General features: G+C 39.8%; 1 protein-coding gene across 2 annotated transcripts in view; it reads left to right on the forward strand.

The window, feature by feature from the left end:
* The window catches only part of MAK16 (MAK16 homolog), a 1,440,501-nt gene that overhangs the window by 1,109,155 nt on the left and 311,839 nt on the right, over positions 1-19,507 (forward strand). The window contains exon 2 of one of the 2 annotated variants that reach the window (XM_044083007.1): positions 11,835-11,884. The exons of the other annotated variant lie outside the window; for it this stretch is intronic. Within the exon in view, the coding sequence (XP_043938942.1) occupies positions 11,835-11,884 (50 nt within the window). The remainder of the gene's footprint in view (positions 1-11,834; positions 11,885-19,507) is intronic. 2 annotated transcript variants of the gene reach the window in all.

A 19,507-nucleotide genomic window follows, 5' to 3' on the forward strand; every position in this document is an offset into this window, starting at 1 on the left:
TTTTGTGTATGAATTGGCCAAGCAAAGATATGCAGATTTACTTGCACATTTCCCCTGTCCATGAATGACAGCAGTGCTAAATCGGGGGTGAATTTTGTGGTTACCCATCCATTCATCCAAATTACGTTTGAAAAGAGTAAGAGAAGTACTTTATGTGGAGTGGAAGATTGTTCTACAGAAGTGGTACTCTGATATGTACCTATCCCTCTGTCATGTTTTGTTTATTTTGTAAAAGAGGAGTTCCCTTGCACATGTGAATTTGTAATAGGTCTGACAAAGTAGGGTCTTTTGAAGCTCTGTATGCAAGGCAGAGGTCAGCTCTCAGTAGCTTGTATGACCCTGAGAAAAAGGACAAGGCTTTAGGATGGTCTGCATAGTTTTTATGATTTAGGCCCTTTAATTTTTTTTATTTTATTTATTTTTTTTATTAAGAATTCATCTTTTTAACTTGTATTGGTAATGCATGCATAGTATTGTAATGTAAGTTAGTAATGTATTAAATATGAGTTTCCAAGTTCTTAATTGTTTGAAGTGCATATGACCAAAATTATATCAGTTTATGTAGTTTACAGCATTATAATTGGAAACCATATGTAATCATAAACATTCCAAAGAACAGTATGTTATGCATATGATATGGTATTAATAATTGACAGTGTCAAGCAAATACAAGAAATGATTGTACCTGTGAACAGGAATGTTATGATGTTCATTGTACTGATCACTGCTGCAGCAGGAATCCTTCAAATGTGTTAGTGTAAGTTCAGCTTACACAACTGTACGTTTTCAGTCTTGAATGAACGAAAGTATGAGTTACATATTTTTGTTGGTGAAACTATAGGCGATAGTTCATAAGAGATAGTACAACAGTTTGGGAAGTGAATTTTGAAGTGACTTTTTCAGTTTTTTGGACAATGAAATGTGTTTTTAACTGTTAAGATTGTAGAAGTACGGTGCGAGTATAAAGAGTCTTATTAAACGAGTTTATTTTAGGCCAGTTGAAATATTTTATTGGGGTGTATTTTCTTTGTGAAGCATTTGAATTTATTTTAAAGGTATTTGGGGATCCCATTTGAACCCCACAAAGCTGCTTCTTGTAGTAAGATGATGGAGGGTTTTAGTAGTGTGTTTTATTCTGGTTATTGATGTCTTATCTGGAGAACATAGCCACAGATTTACAGTCTGTTTTAGGGGCAGTGGCTGCTAGAAATGCCGTTTTTTGGAACTTTGGTTTAATGAATTTAAATGTAGAGAACTGTATGCAAGAGTAAAATACGGAAAGTTATGCATGATCATATCATTGTACTTCGTACTTTGTTATATATCTGTTGTATATTTTTTTTCATACTACATGGAAAAAGGTTAGTCTAAATTAGACCGTAGGGAATAGAATGGTAACCGTACTAAGTTGTGGGAGTTCTTTTGGAGAATGTATTCTTGCATTTTAAAAGCTTGCAAGAAATACAAACAAAAAGTTGAGAGGTTTTCTGATAATATGAACTCTGCTGGAATTGAGACATGGCAAACTTCAGCAGAATGCCCAGAAATTAGATTGTAATGGAGTCTGTTATTTTGAAGGACTGTATGAAATGAAAATGGTGTGTTATACTAGATTGTTATGAGGACTGTTTTTATTTTTTTTGTAGGAATATTGATGAAAGGATAATGTGTTTATTAAGGAGAAAGATGCTGTGTTATATATTTAAAATAACTGATGAAACTGCTGTTATATAGATACTTGTGTGCAAGTTAGAATTTTATTATTCCTGGTCTTGTAAAGGAGGGGGAAGTTGAGTCCTATTGAAATAGAATTTTGTACATTTTCGGTTTTTACTATATTAAAAAATATACTCACCAAGTGTTGTGGGATCTTTTACACCAACCAGCTCGGGTAGATAGAACCTCAGCTTATCCCTTCAAAGGATTGTACCTAATGAATGCAATACCTGGTTCAGAAAACCCACAGTCCTCTGATCTGGCAGCACCAAAAAAAGTGCAACATGGTGAGACACTGACAATATTAGTCATAGAGCCACTTGCTGATGCAGTTAGACTCTGTCTGCATTTCAAAGGATATTCAGTACATTGTAATTAAGAACATTAATAAAAACATTATCAGCAAATGGATATCTAATCATCCTTAATATAAATTAATATGTAATCTTAATGATTTTAAATATTGAGGGTTTTACTATTTTTGTTTGCATGTCTAACTTGTGCTTCAACAGTAGTAATACAATAGTAGTAATAGAAGACTTGGAGGAAAAACAATAAATGGATATTTAATTATAATTACATCCTTAAAAACTTAAAATATTTAGACCTAATTATAAAATCTAATCAATTGTTAGTGTAAATTGTCACTTTAATTGCTCTCTATCTTCAACTATAAATCAGTTGATGGAGCTGCCAACTATCTTGTATTTTTACATACATTATTTCCCACAAAAAACTATTAATTGTTAATTATTTTTTACAGCTGAATGTAGGTTACAATTAACAGCTGATAACTGCTGCCAATTTTTTATATTTAAAAAATACTTTTCCCATAAAAACATATAAAACATTATTAAATTAGTTGAATTCTAGTTAATTTATATAATCTTGGGTATTGTATTTAAAATGCTTATAAAATAAACTAGAAATTGTCTAGAGGAAACTGTGATGATGTGAGGTTACTACCAGCTATACCAGGAGAAGAAAGGCAATGGATGTGTAACATATTCCAGCATAGCTAGCTGGAGTTTTGTAAAGAATTATATGTCGTTTGTATGGCACACTGATTTGTATAGATGCATGTGTTTGAAAATGTATTTGTAAAGCTGCTTGTGTTAAAAAATGTGCCAACAGAGGGTCCTGTTAGACACAAATGAAACATGCATTTCAGATTGTGTTGTAACTGTTGAAAGGACTATATTGTAACAGAGGATACTGGTAGACAAGAGGATAATCTCAGTCCAGCTAACTTTGAAATTAAATTACCTGGTTTAGGCCGTAAAGATTGTATCGTACAGTTCTGATTGCAGCCAGAATTAAAATGTCTGTGTGTGGAAGTTTGGAAATATAGCTTCCAAATGCTATAACACATCGTAGCAAAGCTGTGTGTGTGTGTGTCTGTGTTATGATACATAGGTGCTAGATTCTGGTCAGTGTGGGAACCAGAGTCAGATGACCAGATGTTTGTGATGTCTTTCTGTGATCCAGCACAGAATTTTATATTTTAATACTAGACGAGACAGTATTCTGTTTTTGAAACATGACAGAGAAGGGCCCCTCACCTACTTCATCTTGCCATGCTTTATTAAGTACATAGGAAACAGTAATTCTTTAGACCAGTCAGGAAAATATAGGGAGATTAGTTAAGTATTGTTTTTCTGTATCTGTGTGAATCTATCCATCTGTGATATTTTTACTATTTCAAGTAAAAATAAAAAACACAGTGCAAATCTCTAATTTATATAAAACAGCCAATAAAATAAATGAGAAGTCATGTGACAAACGTGTGAACTTAAAACACATGGCCTTAAAACTTAAAATATATACAAGAGTCTCAAATTACTTATAGAATCAAAAAACATCATGTTTCACTTTTAGTATTGGTTTTACACTATTACTAGAATTAAGCCCTAGTAGTTTGTCAGCCCTAAAAAATTAACCCATTTGTATTCTATCAACTCAGTTTTAGTTACTAGGTCTCTACCACATGCATCTGGAAATGTATTTTGCAATATGCTAAACTTAAAATTATGTTCTTGACTGCATGTCCTAAAACTCGCACGCCACATTCCTAAGCATCCTGGAGAATGTTAGGGTCCAGCCTAACACTCTTACCAGGCAACCTCAACTACCCCTTCACTAACCGGGTAAACTACTCATGTACCAATACACTTGCCCAACGTTTCCTGGAGTTCATTGATTCCAGTACCCTGGACCAGCTCGTTTTTACCCCCACTTGAGGTAGCAACATCCTTGACCTGGTCATTACTAACATTGGCGACCGTTGCTCTAGACCAATAGTCAGCTCCTCCCTGATTAGATCCGACCGCAAACTAATCACCTTGGAAATCTACATCCCTCCCACCCCCACCCCCAGCAGAGGTAACCACCATGAAAAACTTCTCCAAAGCTAACTTTGGGATCCTAAAAACAAGAGGTGGCTAACTTCACGGCACCCATGCAAATGGAGAATAGTTGCATGACTGCAGAATCATACACCAGTGCACTGTATTAACACGTACACAAATGCATGGATCTCGCCATACCCAGTAGAACCAAGACACTCTCCTCCAAAAAAGGAAGTGAATCTGGTGGTCTCCTGCCATAAATAAACTCTGCAACAGAAGAAGGAAACTGATGCGGAATAAGGTGAAGTCCCACGACTGGAAAAACTGCCTTATCTGCCTCAACAAAAAGTTGGGATCCCTCATCAAATCCTCTAAAGCTGGATATGAAAATAGAATTGCAGCAGATAGTAAAAACAACCACAAGTCCTTCTATAGTTATGTAAAGAATCTCCATGGCAACACCCAGATTTGCTCTGAGCTACTGCACAATGGTACCTCCTATACCAAGCCAAAAGATATTGCCAGTATACTGGCCGATAGATTCAGTGCCAACTTTACCCCCCCAAAGGACCAATCAAAATACCAGTAGATTGCCAGGCACCCACTATTATTGCCGCACAAGTTAAAACAGCACTGTCCAAGGCCAAGAATACAGCTTTTGTGGGAACAAATAATATCCCTGGTTGTGTTTTACATGAACTACAGAGTGAACTGGCACCTCACCTGTGTGCCCTGTTCAATCACAGCCTCACCTCAGGTTTTGTCCCTGCCGAATGACACACTTCTACAGTCATTCCTCTCCACAAAGGTGGAGAGACTACAGACCCTGGGAACTATTGCCCCATTAGCCTGACGAGTCTGATATGCAAAGCTATGGAACGCATCATCATGGACGTAATAAACAAGGATATAGGGAATTTCCAAAACTCTGGATCCCACACAGTTTGGTTTTGTGAAGGGTTAGATCATGCCTGCTCAACTTAGTCGACTTCTTTGAGTCAGTCACCAGAGGCTGAGCTGTGGATGAAGGCAAGGTGGGTCATACAACCTACCTTGATCTGGTCAAGGCTTTTGATACCATTCCCCACTCAGGAATCCTAGAAAAACTCACTAAGATTGGCATCAACCCCTATATCACTAGGTGGTTTGCTAACTGGCTCACAGATAGAACCCACAGTGTGAAAGTAGCTGACTCCAAGTCAGACTGCTGATCAGTCACGAGTGGAGTCTCGCAGGGTTCGGTCCTGGTTCCTCTCCTGTTTTTTTTCTACTTCTCTGAAGTCCAGGCAAACACGAAGGGACTCTGGCTGACAAAGTTCGCAGACAATTGCAAGTTGGGAGATTTTATTAACTCCCCAAGTGATGTTGACAGCCTACAGAAAAGCCTTACTGTGACAAATGACTGATGTTAGAACCGTGACCTTAAGTCCAATGCCAAAAAAAATGTGTCATCATCCCCTTTGGGGGAAAAACCCGGTTCCCATGAATTACCACATTGATGGTAGTCCACTGAACACAGAAGACGTTATAAGAGATCTGGGAACACAGGTCGACCGCAACCTCTCTTTTGATCACCACATTGCCACTGTGGTCAGAAAGACGTCCTATGTGGCACATCTCATTTCTAAGGGTTTTGCTTCCAGGAAGAATGAGTACAATGCCCCATTTGGCATGTACCTCACTAGACACTTGCAACAACTGGAGAGGCCATGAAAGTACCTCACAAAGAGGATCCTAGGCCTTAAACACTTGTCCTATATGGACAGACTCAAAAAAACTCCAACTATTCTCCGTCTCAAATCGCCTTCTTAGAGGTGATCTCTGCTTGACTTAGAAAGCCGTGTCTGACCCAGCTCTGTTAGAAATGCTACATCTAAAGACATCCCAATCCCTCCTTACCACACGCTCCAGAGACCTCAACCTCATTACCACAATTAACAGAATATGCTGGAGGGACAGGTTCATAACCCAGAGACTGCCCATGCTATGGAACAGATTTCCCATACATGTCAAGCAGAGCACCTCGCTGACCCTCTTCAAGAGAAATCTTGATGAGTGGATGGGAAACAGAAAATTTACCCTGGGGATAACACCAGTGGCTGTACTCGACAGAGGCACTGGGGGCTAAGGTCGGATGGCACTATGCCAGGTAATCCTGTGGCTAGGCTTGCAAAGGCCCCAGGGCCATTAGTCTAGTACACACCTATGTATGTATGAACCAAGGCATTAGTCTCAGTACCTGTCCAAATATCAGAGATGTCTGCACATATTTTCTTTTTTAGCTTCATATTGGTCTTTCTTGTATAAAAACATTCACACAGAGTAGTTAGCAAAATAGACCACATATGGAGTGCAGCATGTACCTGATGCTTTAAACATAAATGTCTTATGACTTATTGGATGTTCAAAATACAACTCAGTATTGATTTCCTTACAATAAATACTATTATAACAAGGAATGGTGCCAGGTTTCATCTTATTTACAGTTTTTTTTTTCTTTTTGTCTTTACATAAATCTTTATAACATAAAAATTGTTTTAAATTCTTTTCTTTCTTGTATACAAACTATGGTCTGGCACCTGTGATATTAAACATCTCAGGATTAGAACTTAATATACTCCAATTTTTTTCAATAACTTGCTTTAATCAAAGTCGTATGTGTATTATAATTCATTGTATATCCAACACTATAAATATTATTACTATTGGTACAAGCTTCACAAGCCTAAGTATATAAATGGGGTCTAGCTAAACCATGCCTCTCGCTTTTTTAAGTAATTCTTTAGCATGCTCAATAAGCTTAGGATCAAAACGTTAGTATGCTCAATAAGCTTAGGATCAAAACGTCTGCTTATAAAATCATCTGCCATATTATTAGTCTCAGATAAAAAAAAAAAACTTAATTTGTAGCGAAGGCACGCCCATTCTGCACATGTTTTTCGACCGCCACTCTTCCACGGGGAGGATATGCAGACTCCACGCAGAAGGCACTCAGTTCAATTCTCGGCTGGAGCCCCTTCTGTGTGGAGTCTGCATGTCCTCCCTGCGGTCGAGTCGCATTCGAAAGACATGCGTAGAATGGGAGTGCCTTCGCCGAAGGTTGGGCGTCGAGCTGGCACCTCGACACCCGTAAAAAATCTACTGCCAATCATTGGCGGACCGGAGTTCCGCTGTGGCGACCCCTAACCGGGAAAAACCGAAAGAAGAAGATACAACCTACTGGTGCTCAAATATTGACTCTTAACCACTCATTTATATATATATGTATGTATGTATGTGTATATATATATATATATATATATGTATGTATATGTGTGTGTGTATATATATATATATATATATATATATATATGTGTGTGTGTGTGTATATATGTGTGTGTGTGTGTGTATGTATGTGTGTGTGTATATATATATATATATATATATATATATATATATATATATATCTTGGATGCATATTATCTGAATTTTTATATAAATAAGAGATTTGCACTGTTTGTTATGCATTGAAAAAGAGTCTTGTGCTCGAAAGCTCTGCTTTGTTACTTTGTACCTGTTGATTTTTATTAAACTTTTAGATGGACTTCTGTTTTTTATTTTTACTTGGATTTGATTATTTTTAATATTTCTTGTGAGTGAAACTCTGGTGTTTATTGTAAATATTTAGTATTTTCATGTTCTTTTATTATTTATTATTAAACAGATTTAAACTTTTCATTGTGGCTGGTCTTTTAGAGAGTATTTTAACGTTTGAGAGTACTTGTATTTATCTGGTGACACTGTGGCCACTCCTGAAAGCCTTGCTGTATTGGTCAAACACTACCATTTGTATTAGTATTAATTTTACTCAGTATAATTCTTCTAAGAGCCTTAAAGTAGCTGGCTGGTAGCAGTATGGGCATAGCTGGTTAATCGGGTCTACTTTAAAAGAAAGCTGAATCAGTGGAATACGAATCCGCCAAGACACAAACAGCGAAACGCAATAACGTCAAACATGCAAAACCGCAAAATTTAAACATCAAAACCGCAATGGTCGGCCAACCCCACCGCCCGTAACATACCTACGCAAACACAACAAAAAACACATACATACACTAACCAAAACCCTACTACTGACCCTAAATTAAAGCACCAAAACCCCACTTGTAACCCTACACTAAACATCACATACACAACTGTCTATGCACTACCCTTAACCCCTCCCCAACCCTAAGTTCCGTAACTACCACACACTTACCCTACGGAACTATACCCACACAAAGTAAGTATTCCACGTACATACACTTAACAAAACACTACACTAAACCTTACATACATTACCTATCTATGCACTTACCTTAACCCGCACCCTAACCCTAAGGTCCGTAACTATCACACACTTGCCTTACGGAGCTATACCGCAGACGGGCCAACTATGACAATTCAACATTTCCAATTTTGCTATTTAGTGCATTCGACATTTCCATGTTTCGCTGTTTACGTGTCGACAGATTCGTATTCGACAGATTCCGCTTTCATTTAATTAAAGTAGATCCAGTTAATCTGTGCCAGCCTGTCCTATGTGTGTGTGAAAATCAAATCTCAAAGAATGTGTGCATCAGCTACTTGGAGCAGCGACGCAGAGCACTGGTTTCGCAGATAGGGTGGTTGCGGTCTTGGCTTGAAACACTCGGATGAAGACTTAACTCTACAGCTGTGCCATTGGGGAGTCTTACTGGGTGCTTGAATTGAGAGGCGAACCCAGCCTGAAGTGTGTTCCCTGTGTGCTCTTAGGGGAAATTGTGCTTGGTGCAGAGATCTGCACCTGTAAATACTGCGTATATCTGTTTTTGTTTCAAGTGAAAGCCCCTCACCAGTGTCGGTGGTGAGGATTCAGGCTCCTTGATCACTGGCCCAGAAGAGGGGGTGTCACAGAAACCAGTTTAAGAATGTGGAAAGTCTGGAATGTGGAGCTAATCTCGTTATGGGTTGGACAGCTAAGGGCATATTTTCGCTTGATGTACCTGATGTGCAAGGCCAAGAACTCATGGTAGCAGTTACAACGGAGATCACTGGATTGTGTTTAGCTGATAGTTTTTTTATGCTTTGTGAACCATTAATGTACAGCCCGGTAAACTGTGGTAAAACTAATGAGTTAATACAAATCCCTTTTCATTTGTGAAATTAAAAAAAAAACATAATTTGACATATTCATTTAAGTGTGTGATTCTAGACTAGCATCCCCTTCCCAAAAAACAGTGGCTTAAGCATAGTACCCACAGGAAAATGCATATACTGCCATTTTCAAATAGATCACTTATTCATAAAAGGTGTAGTATATTTCATTCTAATACTATGCTGTAACAAATGGAAGCACAACAGTTGTACTTTTTGTTCTTCATTTATTTTTTCTGGCACAGTGTTGCATAGTTTTGCATTGCTGTATCTTTGCCTTTATTTAATCTGTATATTCAGTCTGCACCTTTGTGGGCATTTGCATATTGCTCTGATGTCTTGCCAGATCCCAGAGATGTGTGTGTCAGGTAACTTTGCAATCCTCCAGATTGCCCATAGGTGTTTATGTTGTGTTTTACTATATCTAGCAAGGGGCTGGTGCTCCATTTATGATGATTTTTACTATTTTGAGTCCATTGAGTGCTGGGATAGGCTTCTGCTCCCCTGTGACCTGAATTGTTGTTAAACAGGTTATCGGAGAATGAATGTTTGCTTTGACCCATGTTATCATTAGTATCATGGGTACAGTAGCACATCAGATATGGATGGGGTTAAGGAAACATTGCATTAGATATTAGTTTATGATATCAGTGGTATCTTTTGTGACACTGTGTGTTCATACTGACTGTTAAAGCAACAGTGATCTAATGCAGTGCCCCTGGAGGAAGTACAGGAAACATAATATTGCAAGATATTCTGGGGTGACCTAGCTGACATGTCAGTATACACCAAAATAAAGTTTAACAGCAGACGTAGCACATCATGCATTAAAATTTGAGTGTGTGTAGCAGTACTCCTCTGAAATGGTTTTCAGACATTTTGTACCTGCAGTGAAAGATGGGGGGGTCACCAGTTTGTCATCATTCATTGAAGTAAGTCATCATTCATTGAAGTAAGTTGACATATATCTGTAACTTCAGCTATTTGAGTGTGAGTACAGGATTAAGCTACAGGTTTAATTTTTGTTTATTTGAACCGCCCAAGATGTGGTGCATCAGTCTCACCCATCGTCATAGCATTTAATACGTATGCAGTGGCAGTGACATATGAGTTAGAAGTCATGTAATATGACAAACTCAAAATAGTCAAGGCTGCAGCTTTCATGGGCTACCCATGTCAGGACACTGGGATTAATGGTATTCTTTAAGGCATTCATTGTATTCCACTACCTTAAAATTCTAATTATCTTCTTGGAAACTAGTGTGATTGTTAAGCTAGTAAAGCAGGCATAAATATTGAAATGTTCAGTGTTTAATTTTCATTGTTGGAAAAAGTGTGTTTTCTGGCTTAACAAGATAACCCCTCTACAGCCTCCTACCTAGATTCCCCTTGGTGTAGTTTTTACTTTTTGTGATGCATTCACAGCATGTAGATTTTTTTCAGTTTATTAAGGACGTACCTTATTTGCAACATTTTTTTTCACCATGTACATTTCCAAAGCTATCGATGCAGTCCCACATAATCTGATGTAGTTATTGTCTGAGATGTTATCCTGCATAAAATTGTTGGCATAAATCAGACAGGAAGTATAAAACTTAGGATTCACTTTAGAAGATCGAAAGCCCCATAACATTGAAATTCAAAACACTGAGACCAAAATCTTGAAAATTCAAAACACTAAAAACTCAAAACATTGAATCCCATAACATTGAAAAAACATAGAAAAGCAACGTACTATATTCCAGCACAACTACATAGAGAAACAAAAAACAAACCATATTATACTTCTTCAAATATATGCAGGGGGTCTGCAACCCCCTGCTACTTAAGTATATCAACTTCAAGGTCACACTACACTAAGATGTATGTTTGTAGTATAGCAAGTAAGAAGGGAACATGACTGAGGTTACCTGTGAAACTCTGGTAAGTATCAGAGAAATATATAGTAATGTGTAATGTTTTAACAGTGAAGGTAGTGTTTCTAAGAGAGGGGGATAGGTTTTTACAATTTAAACAGGCAGTCATGAAGTGCGGAATGTTATGTTTGCCATTTTCTTCTGTGTAGTGTGATCTCAGAGTTGATGTATTTAAGTAGCAGGGGGTGTGCCCCCCACTAGGGTGGTGCAGAGGGGCTCCCCCCCCACTTATAGCTGGAAAAGTGTAATATGGTTTGTTTGTTATTGGTTTCTGTGTGTAGTTGTGCTGGCATATATTAAATGTTGGTTTCCTATGTATATTCAATGTTATGGGATTCAATGTTTTGAGTTTTCTGTGTTTTGAATTTTCAAGATTTTGGTCTCAGTGTTTTGAATTTCAATGTTATGGGCTTTCGATCTTCTAATGTGAATCCCAAAACTTTTTACCCTGGAAACTGTTGGTCATAAGGTAGAATTTTTTGTTTGATCCTATTGATATCAGAACTGCCCTACACCTTCAGCAGTAGTTATCTGTGTCTTGTATATTGATTTGAAAGCAAGCCTTTGTAATTTGATGTGCTGATTTTAATGGTGCATTTTAGTTGGTCACCAGTGATAAAAATGATAAAATAATTTAGCTGTGTTTCATTTGTATCTGTTATGCAAAGTATGTTTAAAATATATATGTATTTTATTTCAGGTTCTTTGGGATGTTATTGGAAACAAACAGTTTTGCTCATTTAAAGTGAGGTGAGTAGACTTTTTGCTTGATCACTATGAGGTACTGAGTACTCTGTGTTATGCAGCCATTCTGTGGTTGGTTTTGAATAATGTGTCCTGCTCCTCGCTATTTTGTTTTTCAGTTCTGGGGTGTGCGAAGCTGTTGCATTCAAATTTTAATTATGAGTTTAGGTCTTATTCTTGGTCGTCGTCATATTTGAACCGAAAAGTTTAATCGGTTCACAGACAGTCATAGGTGACAAAGTTTTAGATGACTGTAATGTTAATTTAGTGGTGGTCCAAATAGCCATGGGGCCTCTTAGAGGGGCATCCACAGACTTGTGTATTACATATTTCACAGCATAAGCAATGAAGTGAGAAGTGGGTTATTTACATGATCATAATCTGCACTAGTTAAGCACAGATGAAAATCAAAGTTAAGTACAGTATCTGTGTTTGTCTTAGTCGTGCTTTGCAGATGTATTAACAGTTGCAATATCTCTTCTCGGTGCTATGTTGTCTTGGTTCCTCTGTTGTCTTCCCTTATTTAACCTGTTGTCCTCCTTAACAGCTAGATGGACCGAGAAGAAAAGAAGAATTGTAGACTACACAGTGCAAGTTTCCCTGAAAAAGTAAAAGCCCTTTCCACCTCTTCTATCTAATGTAGACTCCTGAGGGGTGATTTCTGTTTAGCCTTTCAGATACTTTTCAACCTTCTCGACTTGTTCACTTTCACAGAACCAGAAGTTTTAAAGCTTGTGTCAAAGACCTCAACCTCCACTGCAAGGTCATTTTAAAAAATGTAGGTGTGACAGGTTGTTAACCCAGTGCATTCCCTGCCTTGGGAGTAAGCAACACTTGCAGGTCAAATTAGAAAACTGTCTACTGTCAAAACTAGATTTCAACACTGCATGAGAAACTGTAGATTCAAGCACTGGGTATGTGAAAATAATCCTACCAGTGGTAACTAATATACTGCCTGTACTCAAGGGTGTGGCATCTTACCAGCAACAACTAATGTATTGCCAATATTGAAGGGTGTCGCATCTAAGATTCTCAGTGACTTGTTGGTGATAAGCTTAGTACAAACCTATGAACCTAAATTGTATTAGGTAAGCAGAGCAGTGTGTAATCAAAATGGCAGAGTTGTAACACTTGAGTATTACTTGGGTTCTGCTGTTTTTGCACCTAAGTTTAGGTGCACATGTATGGTTGTTAGAACACTTGGTATAGTTTACATATGTTTTTGCACATTACTGTATCACAAAGCACTTTTCTGTGTGTTGTGTTGGCTGAGATTTTTCACTATTTGGGGTTGGTATAATGAAAAAGGTGCTTCCCTCACACTGACCTCAAAATGTACATGGTTTAATTCTCACCTTGGAAAGGGACATTGGTTAGGCTTTAAATGGCCCACAAGGGTAGTTAGTGTAGTACTCAACTATGAACATAAGAAAATGGAGTAGTTGTTCAGACAGACACAATTCATATTTAATAAATTAGAGGTAAAACAGTGAAGGAGTAGAATTTGCGGAGAGCCCTGCAGAGGTCATAAGTGGTACTTTTCGCTTTGAGCGGATCTGGTAAGAATCATCAGTAGTCCTTAGGACTTGCATGGTGAGTATTATGACCCCCTGGCAGATGAACTTTACCAGACTACATTCCCTTCCACCCCTTCCTATTTATGCACCATGTCTTTCCAGTTCTTTCCTGCTTTGAAAAGGTTTGGTTGTAAAAGTAGTGGCCCCGAACTGCATTCTGGCATTTTCAGAGGTTTTTAGTGAGTTTTAATGTACAAGTATTTTTTTTTTCTTGTAACTGTGTTTCTCAACTCTTCTTCTTTGCATATAGTTAGCGCTGCCTTTTCTGCAACTATAGAATACTTTTCTTTTTTGTTGTTGGACTGAGGCCAGCTATTTCTCTCCATTGTTGTGCCTCCTGCCTTTTCTCTGTAAAGGCAAAATCCAACTGTCTTGAGGCATTAAATTGTATTATTGTATTGGACTGCAGCATAGTGCTCTAAAGTGCTCAGTTTATGAAAGATTTAACAATATAACCAAGTGTTGCTGGAGAAAGGATCTGAAGATTTCACTTTTTACTAAAACCCCTTTAGCACAGCAGGCCATAGACATCATTCTCTTTATCTTTGTATGTCTGTAGCTTTGTCATTAAAGTATGAGAAGAATCACTCAGAAAAGAAGCCTTCTGTCTTTGAAATGTTAGAATTTGTGCGTTGTCATACATCTGAGGGTTCCCCTAGATGTGGCTAAGCCCCACGGGTTCGCTATTGTGCAGTTTGCAGTAAATGGGAGTCATGCTTTCCTTTGCCAAATAAATTGTGAAGTAATCAGTGGGCTCTTCAGTTTAGCCTGTTAAATTGTCATCAGCCACAGCACTGGAGTCTCCTGCTGGGTAATCATCTGGGTCCATCTTCCTCCTACTTCTGCTTCCTGGATGCCTCTGTTATTTCTCCTCCTCCATTCAGGCACTATCCTGAATTCTGCACCATAGACTAGGACTAGTCGGTGGTTGCTATTAAAAATCTCAAAAGCGCATTCTTTGACTTGGATTGCTAGCCTGTCTTCTTAGTTTCAGGGCATTAGAGTTCTGCTATTTTTCCAGGTGGTATCTTTTTTATTTCTCAGCCTGTTACACTAGCATCTGTGTTACTGGTGCCATGTCAAGCATGTTGTACATGATCCATTTTTTTTTCAGTACACTTTTATGTACGTCTAGATATCCCCATATTACTCCCTTTCTACGGAGCTTGCATTGACTGCCAGTTCAATCTCTTATCTTAAAAGTTGTGTTGTTAGCTTATGTAACCGTGCTCAGTATGGGTCTCCCCATGTCCTAAGGAGCTCTTCATCTCCTGCTACCCACCTAGGCCCTTATTTTCCTTAACAGCCACAGGAGCAGAAGGAGACAGCTGAGAGCCAGTAGTCATCTCAGATTGCTGGAGGAGGCCCCCAGAAACCTCCAAGAGGACCCCCACCACTAGATAGATTGTAGCAGTGCATATTCTTTGTTTTTCTATTTTCCATTTAGGAACCTGGAAAGAGATTCTCCCTTTGTCTGCAGGCCTGGAGAAATATTTCCAAGGATGCATGTTTCAGGGAGATTCTAACCAAGGGCTACTTAACCATACCTTTTCTACCCTTGCATGATGACCCTTGCCATCAGAAGTATTTAGCAAGGAAAAAGTTGTTCAGTCTTCTCAAGAAATGAGATTTCCAAGAGGTCCTTGCAGACATGAGACATGCACTATGTTTTATATTCTTTGAGGGAGCTCTGGTCCATTCTAGATCTTGGTGGCTTAAATGGTCACTGATTATAGTGCAGTCCAGCCTTCCATTTTTTTCCATAGAAGATTGGATATGCTCTTTGGACCACCAAGATGCTTAACTCGACACCAAGATTGCCGAAGAGTCCAGAAGGTTATTGCACTTCTGAGTATGAATGAAATTAACTGCTGTATCCTAAATCTTAAGTTTGGGATTTCCTTTGCCTCCAGAATGTTCTCCAAATGCATGTTTGTCATAGCAGCTTACTTCAAGCTGCAAGCATCTAAGATTTTTTGTTTGGCTCCTTGCTGTTCTGTCACAGACTTGTCACTTGTCAGATGAGACATTTGTTCAACCTCTCCTTCATAAGCAACAGATAAACTTTTTTAGGTCATAACATTCATTAGGTTTTCTCTTGGTGTTGAGGTTTATCTGACCTTTTTTGTCCAAGTTTGCTGTCACTGTATCACATGGTTTGTCTTTTAGGGTTAATGGCAATGCTGTTTTCTCCATGGATACAGGGCTCCACATATGAGTTTTGCAGTAATAAGTCTATGTCCATTGGTCCCCAACACTTTGTATCCCTTTTCGTACCTGTGTCTAGAACATGTCCTTTACATCTGGCCTGGTGGCTGAACCCTTCCAACCACAAGGTAGGTAACCCCTTAATGAGTTTAACTCCATAGGAGACTGCCTACCGATGCATTTGTACTAGTGTGTGGGAAATGTTGCAGGAGACGTACAGTTCAGAATATCTCAGGAGTCATGCTTCCTTGTCAGTATTCTGAGGTTTATAGCAGTTTGGGTCTATATTACCATATCGAATGGTAAGAATGTCGAACGCTCATATGAGCAAAAATGCACGAGAATGAACTTGTTTTTTGGGGGTCGCAGTACAGTGAGGATTGGAATATTTGCCCTTTCCTCACTGTAATGCGACCTCGGAGTTGGAATATATATTTAGGGGGGGCACAGCCCCCACAATAGCAAGTTTAACATAGCTTTATATGCTAGGCAGAGATCTCCTCAGAGTAGGCGATATGCTACGGAGCAAAGCTGGAGTTTTTTGAGACGGTCAGTGTAGGGCATGTGTTTGAGGCCAGTAACCCTCTTTGTGAGGTACTTCTGTGGCTTTTCCAGCTGCTGCAGATGTCTTGTGAGGTACTTTCCAAAAGGGGCCATTGTACTCTATAATGGGTCTAATGAGTGCCGAGTAGAGGGGAACAATGACCTCTCTTTTTTTTCCTGGATGAGAACCCTTTTGTGATGAGGTGTGCCACTTAGAAGGATTTCCTGTGGCGATGTGATTATCAAAGGAGAGACTACTATCCACCTGGGTCCCAAGGTCTCTTATCACACACTCAGCATTAAGTAGACTGCCGTTTATGTGGTAGTTCATGGGTACAGAGTTTTTACCAAAGGGTATGACAGTGCACTTTTTGGCATTGAGCTTGAGGCCATGCCTTCTGACACCATTAATCTGTCTCAGTGAGGCCCTTCTGTAGGATGTCCTGTGGCTCCTAGTTTGCAGTCATCTGCAAACTTAGTTAGCCAGAGGCCTTCTGTCCTGGCCTGTACTTCAGAGAAGTAGATACCAAACAGGAGAGCTCCCAGGACTGAACCCTGTAGTACTCCACTTGTCACTAGTTTGAAGTCAGATTTGGAGTTTGCAACTTTTGCAGTGTGGGTTCTGTCAGTGAGTCAGTTGGCAACCCATCTTGTGACGTAGGGATTTATACCTAGTTTAGTGAATTTAGCTATAATCCCAGAATGGGGGTGGGGGTGTGTCAAAAGCCTTTGCAAGGTCAACATAGGCTGTGTGAACCACCTTACCCTCGTCTACGGCTTTGGTGACTGCCTCAAAGAAGTTGATCAGGTTCAGAAGGCATGATCTGCCTTTCACAAACCCAAACTGGGTGAGGTCCAGAGTTTGGAGGTTACCAATGTCTTTGTTTATGATTTCCATGATGATATATTCTATAGTCTTGCAGACCAGGCTCGTCAGGCTAATAGGGCAATAGTTCCCAGGATCAGTGGTGGCTCTCCCTTTGTGGAGTGGGATAACTGTTGCTGTGCGCCATTCAGTGGACACAAAGCCTGACTTGAGACTATGATTGAACATGGTGCTTAGGTGGGGAGCCAGTTCATGTAAAATGCAACCTGGGATGTTGTCTGGTCCCATGGATGCTGTGTTTTTAGTTTTAGAGAGTGCAGCTTTTACTGCATAGATGTAATTACAGGGACTGCATTCTTCCTATATTGATATGGGCCCTTTAGGTGGGGTGAGGGGGGTAAAGTTAGCACTGAACCTGTCTGCCAGGATGTTGGCAATATCAGTTGCTTCTGTAATTTTCGTGTCGTTGTGTTGTAACAGAGCAGATCTGGGTGCTGCCATTGAGATTCTTGACATAGCCATAGAATGCGTTGTGGTTTCCCTTAGAATCAGTGGCAATTTTGTTTTCGTAGCTAGCTTTGGCGATCTTTTAAGGGATCTCAGCTTCTTACTCTCTCTTGCAACAGTTTCTTCCTTGTGTTGTAGAGTTTGTTTATGGCAGGGGACCACCAGATTGGCTTCCTTTTTTTGGAGGATAGCGTTTTGGTTCTGTTTGGGATAGCACAATCTGTGCATTCATAAGTGGTTGTAGAGTGCATTTGTGTAGAATTCAGCAGTCGTAACTGTATTGTTCATCTGCATGGGTGTCTTCTGTCTTAAGCATGAAGTTGGCTTTGGAGAAATTTTTACCGTGGTTTCCTTAATGAGGGAGTGTGGGGTCGGGATGCATATATCTAGGGTGATTAGCTTATGGTCGGATCTGACCAACGAGGAGTTGACTTCCGGTGTGGAACACCAGTCGCTCGTGTTGCTAATGGCTAGGTCTAGGATATTTTTGCCCTGGTGGGGGTGTGGATAAATTGATCCAGGGCAATGGAATTTATGAATTCCAGAAAGCGTTGAGCGAAGGAGTTGGTACATGAGTAGTTTTCACAGTTAATGGTGGGGTAGTTGAAATCGCCCATCATTAGGGTGTTTGCTTGAACCCTAATATTTTCTAGTATATCAATAAAAGAGGAGTGGGAATCCTGGGGCATAGTGGATTGCAGTTTTGCCCAGAGTTAGCTGCACTTGGATAACCTCGGATGCATTATGCTGTGCAACTAGCCTGGAAGTGTGGATATCCTTGATAAATATGTGGACACACACCTCTGGTGTTCTGGTCCAGGTTAGATGGCCGAAAAGTGTGGTATGAGTTATAGCCTGGTAATGCAGGGGGTGCTCTCTAGAGCCTTGAACCAGGAGTCCGTCACTGCACATATATCGATGTTCTCCATTTTAACGAGTGCCTCGAGTGAGTGCATTTTGAGATTTAGACTTGTAGCATTGAGTAGCATTACCCTCAGGTTTTGCTTGCCTGTTCTGTTACGGTGGTGAATTTGTCATTTGAATCTTGCCTAAAAAAGGCACTATAGGGGTGGCAAGAGCCTTAGCCAGTATCCGGAATCCCAGGGGCAACAGGTGCAGGCCATCTCTGGCAAAGCATTGTGGTCTGTCAACCATGTTGTCCCAGGCAGACAGATACTGGATCCCCTTATAATGACACCAGAATCTTAGCCAATTGGTTGAAGTCAGTCATTTTGTCCGTGTACTGCGTTATCATTCTGGGCGATGGCAGGATGCTACTCAGGGCTAGGGCCATACCTGCTTGGGCTAGAAGATCAGAGAGGTCTTCCATGTCTCTCTTCATGTAGTCCAGGGAGGTACGTCTCAGGTCGTTCACACCAACATGGACAGTGACAGAGTCATATTTGTACTTGTTGTGGAGTGACCTGAGTGCATGGTTTATGTGGCAGATCCTGGCACGCAGCAGGCAGCTGACAGTCACCTTCTCCTTGTTTAGCCTGGTGAGTGGGACATCAGTGTGCCTGACTTTAGTCACCTATGACTAGTGTGTTGGCTACATTGTTTTGCCTTATGGCCTGTGGTTTATTGGCACACTGAGTCTGTGGGCTATGTGTCATTTGGGTTGTGTTGGGGGTGGAGGTTGCTTGCATTTCTGCTTTGGAGGTCTCTGTTGCTTGAGCAGATTATTATTGAGAGCGTCTGCGAATGTTTTTGTATTTCTGTGTGTGGATTTTGGTGGTGTAGGTTTAGTGGGACTATGTGATGAGGTTGGTGTGGTGCAAGTGTTTACCTTCTCCTCTTGACCGTCAAGTTCAGTCTTGGTTGGAGAGAGCTTTACCTCCAGTTTGGCTAGATAAGTGCATCTCACACAGGTTGTGGTGTTGGGTGGTAGGAGGAGAGGGTTGTCTGTGTACATGAGGCAATTGCTACATTGTCTCAAGATGCCCAGATTCATCAGATAGACAGGAG

This window comes from Protopterus annectens, chromosome 9.part0 (assembly GCF_019279795.1).
Source record: "Protopterus annectens isolate FY-2018-M chromosome 9.part0, PAN1.0, whole genome shotgun sequence".
NCBI lineage: Eukaryota > Metazoa > Chordata > Ceratodontiformes > Protopteridae > Protopterus > Protopterus annectens.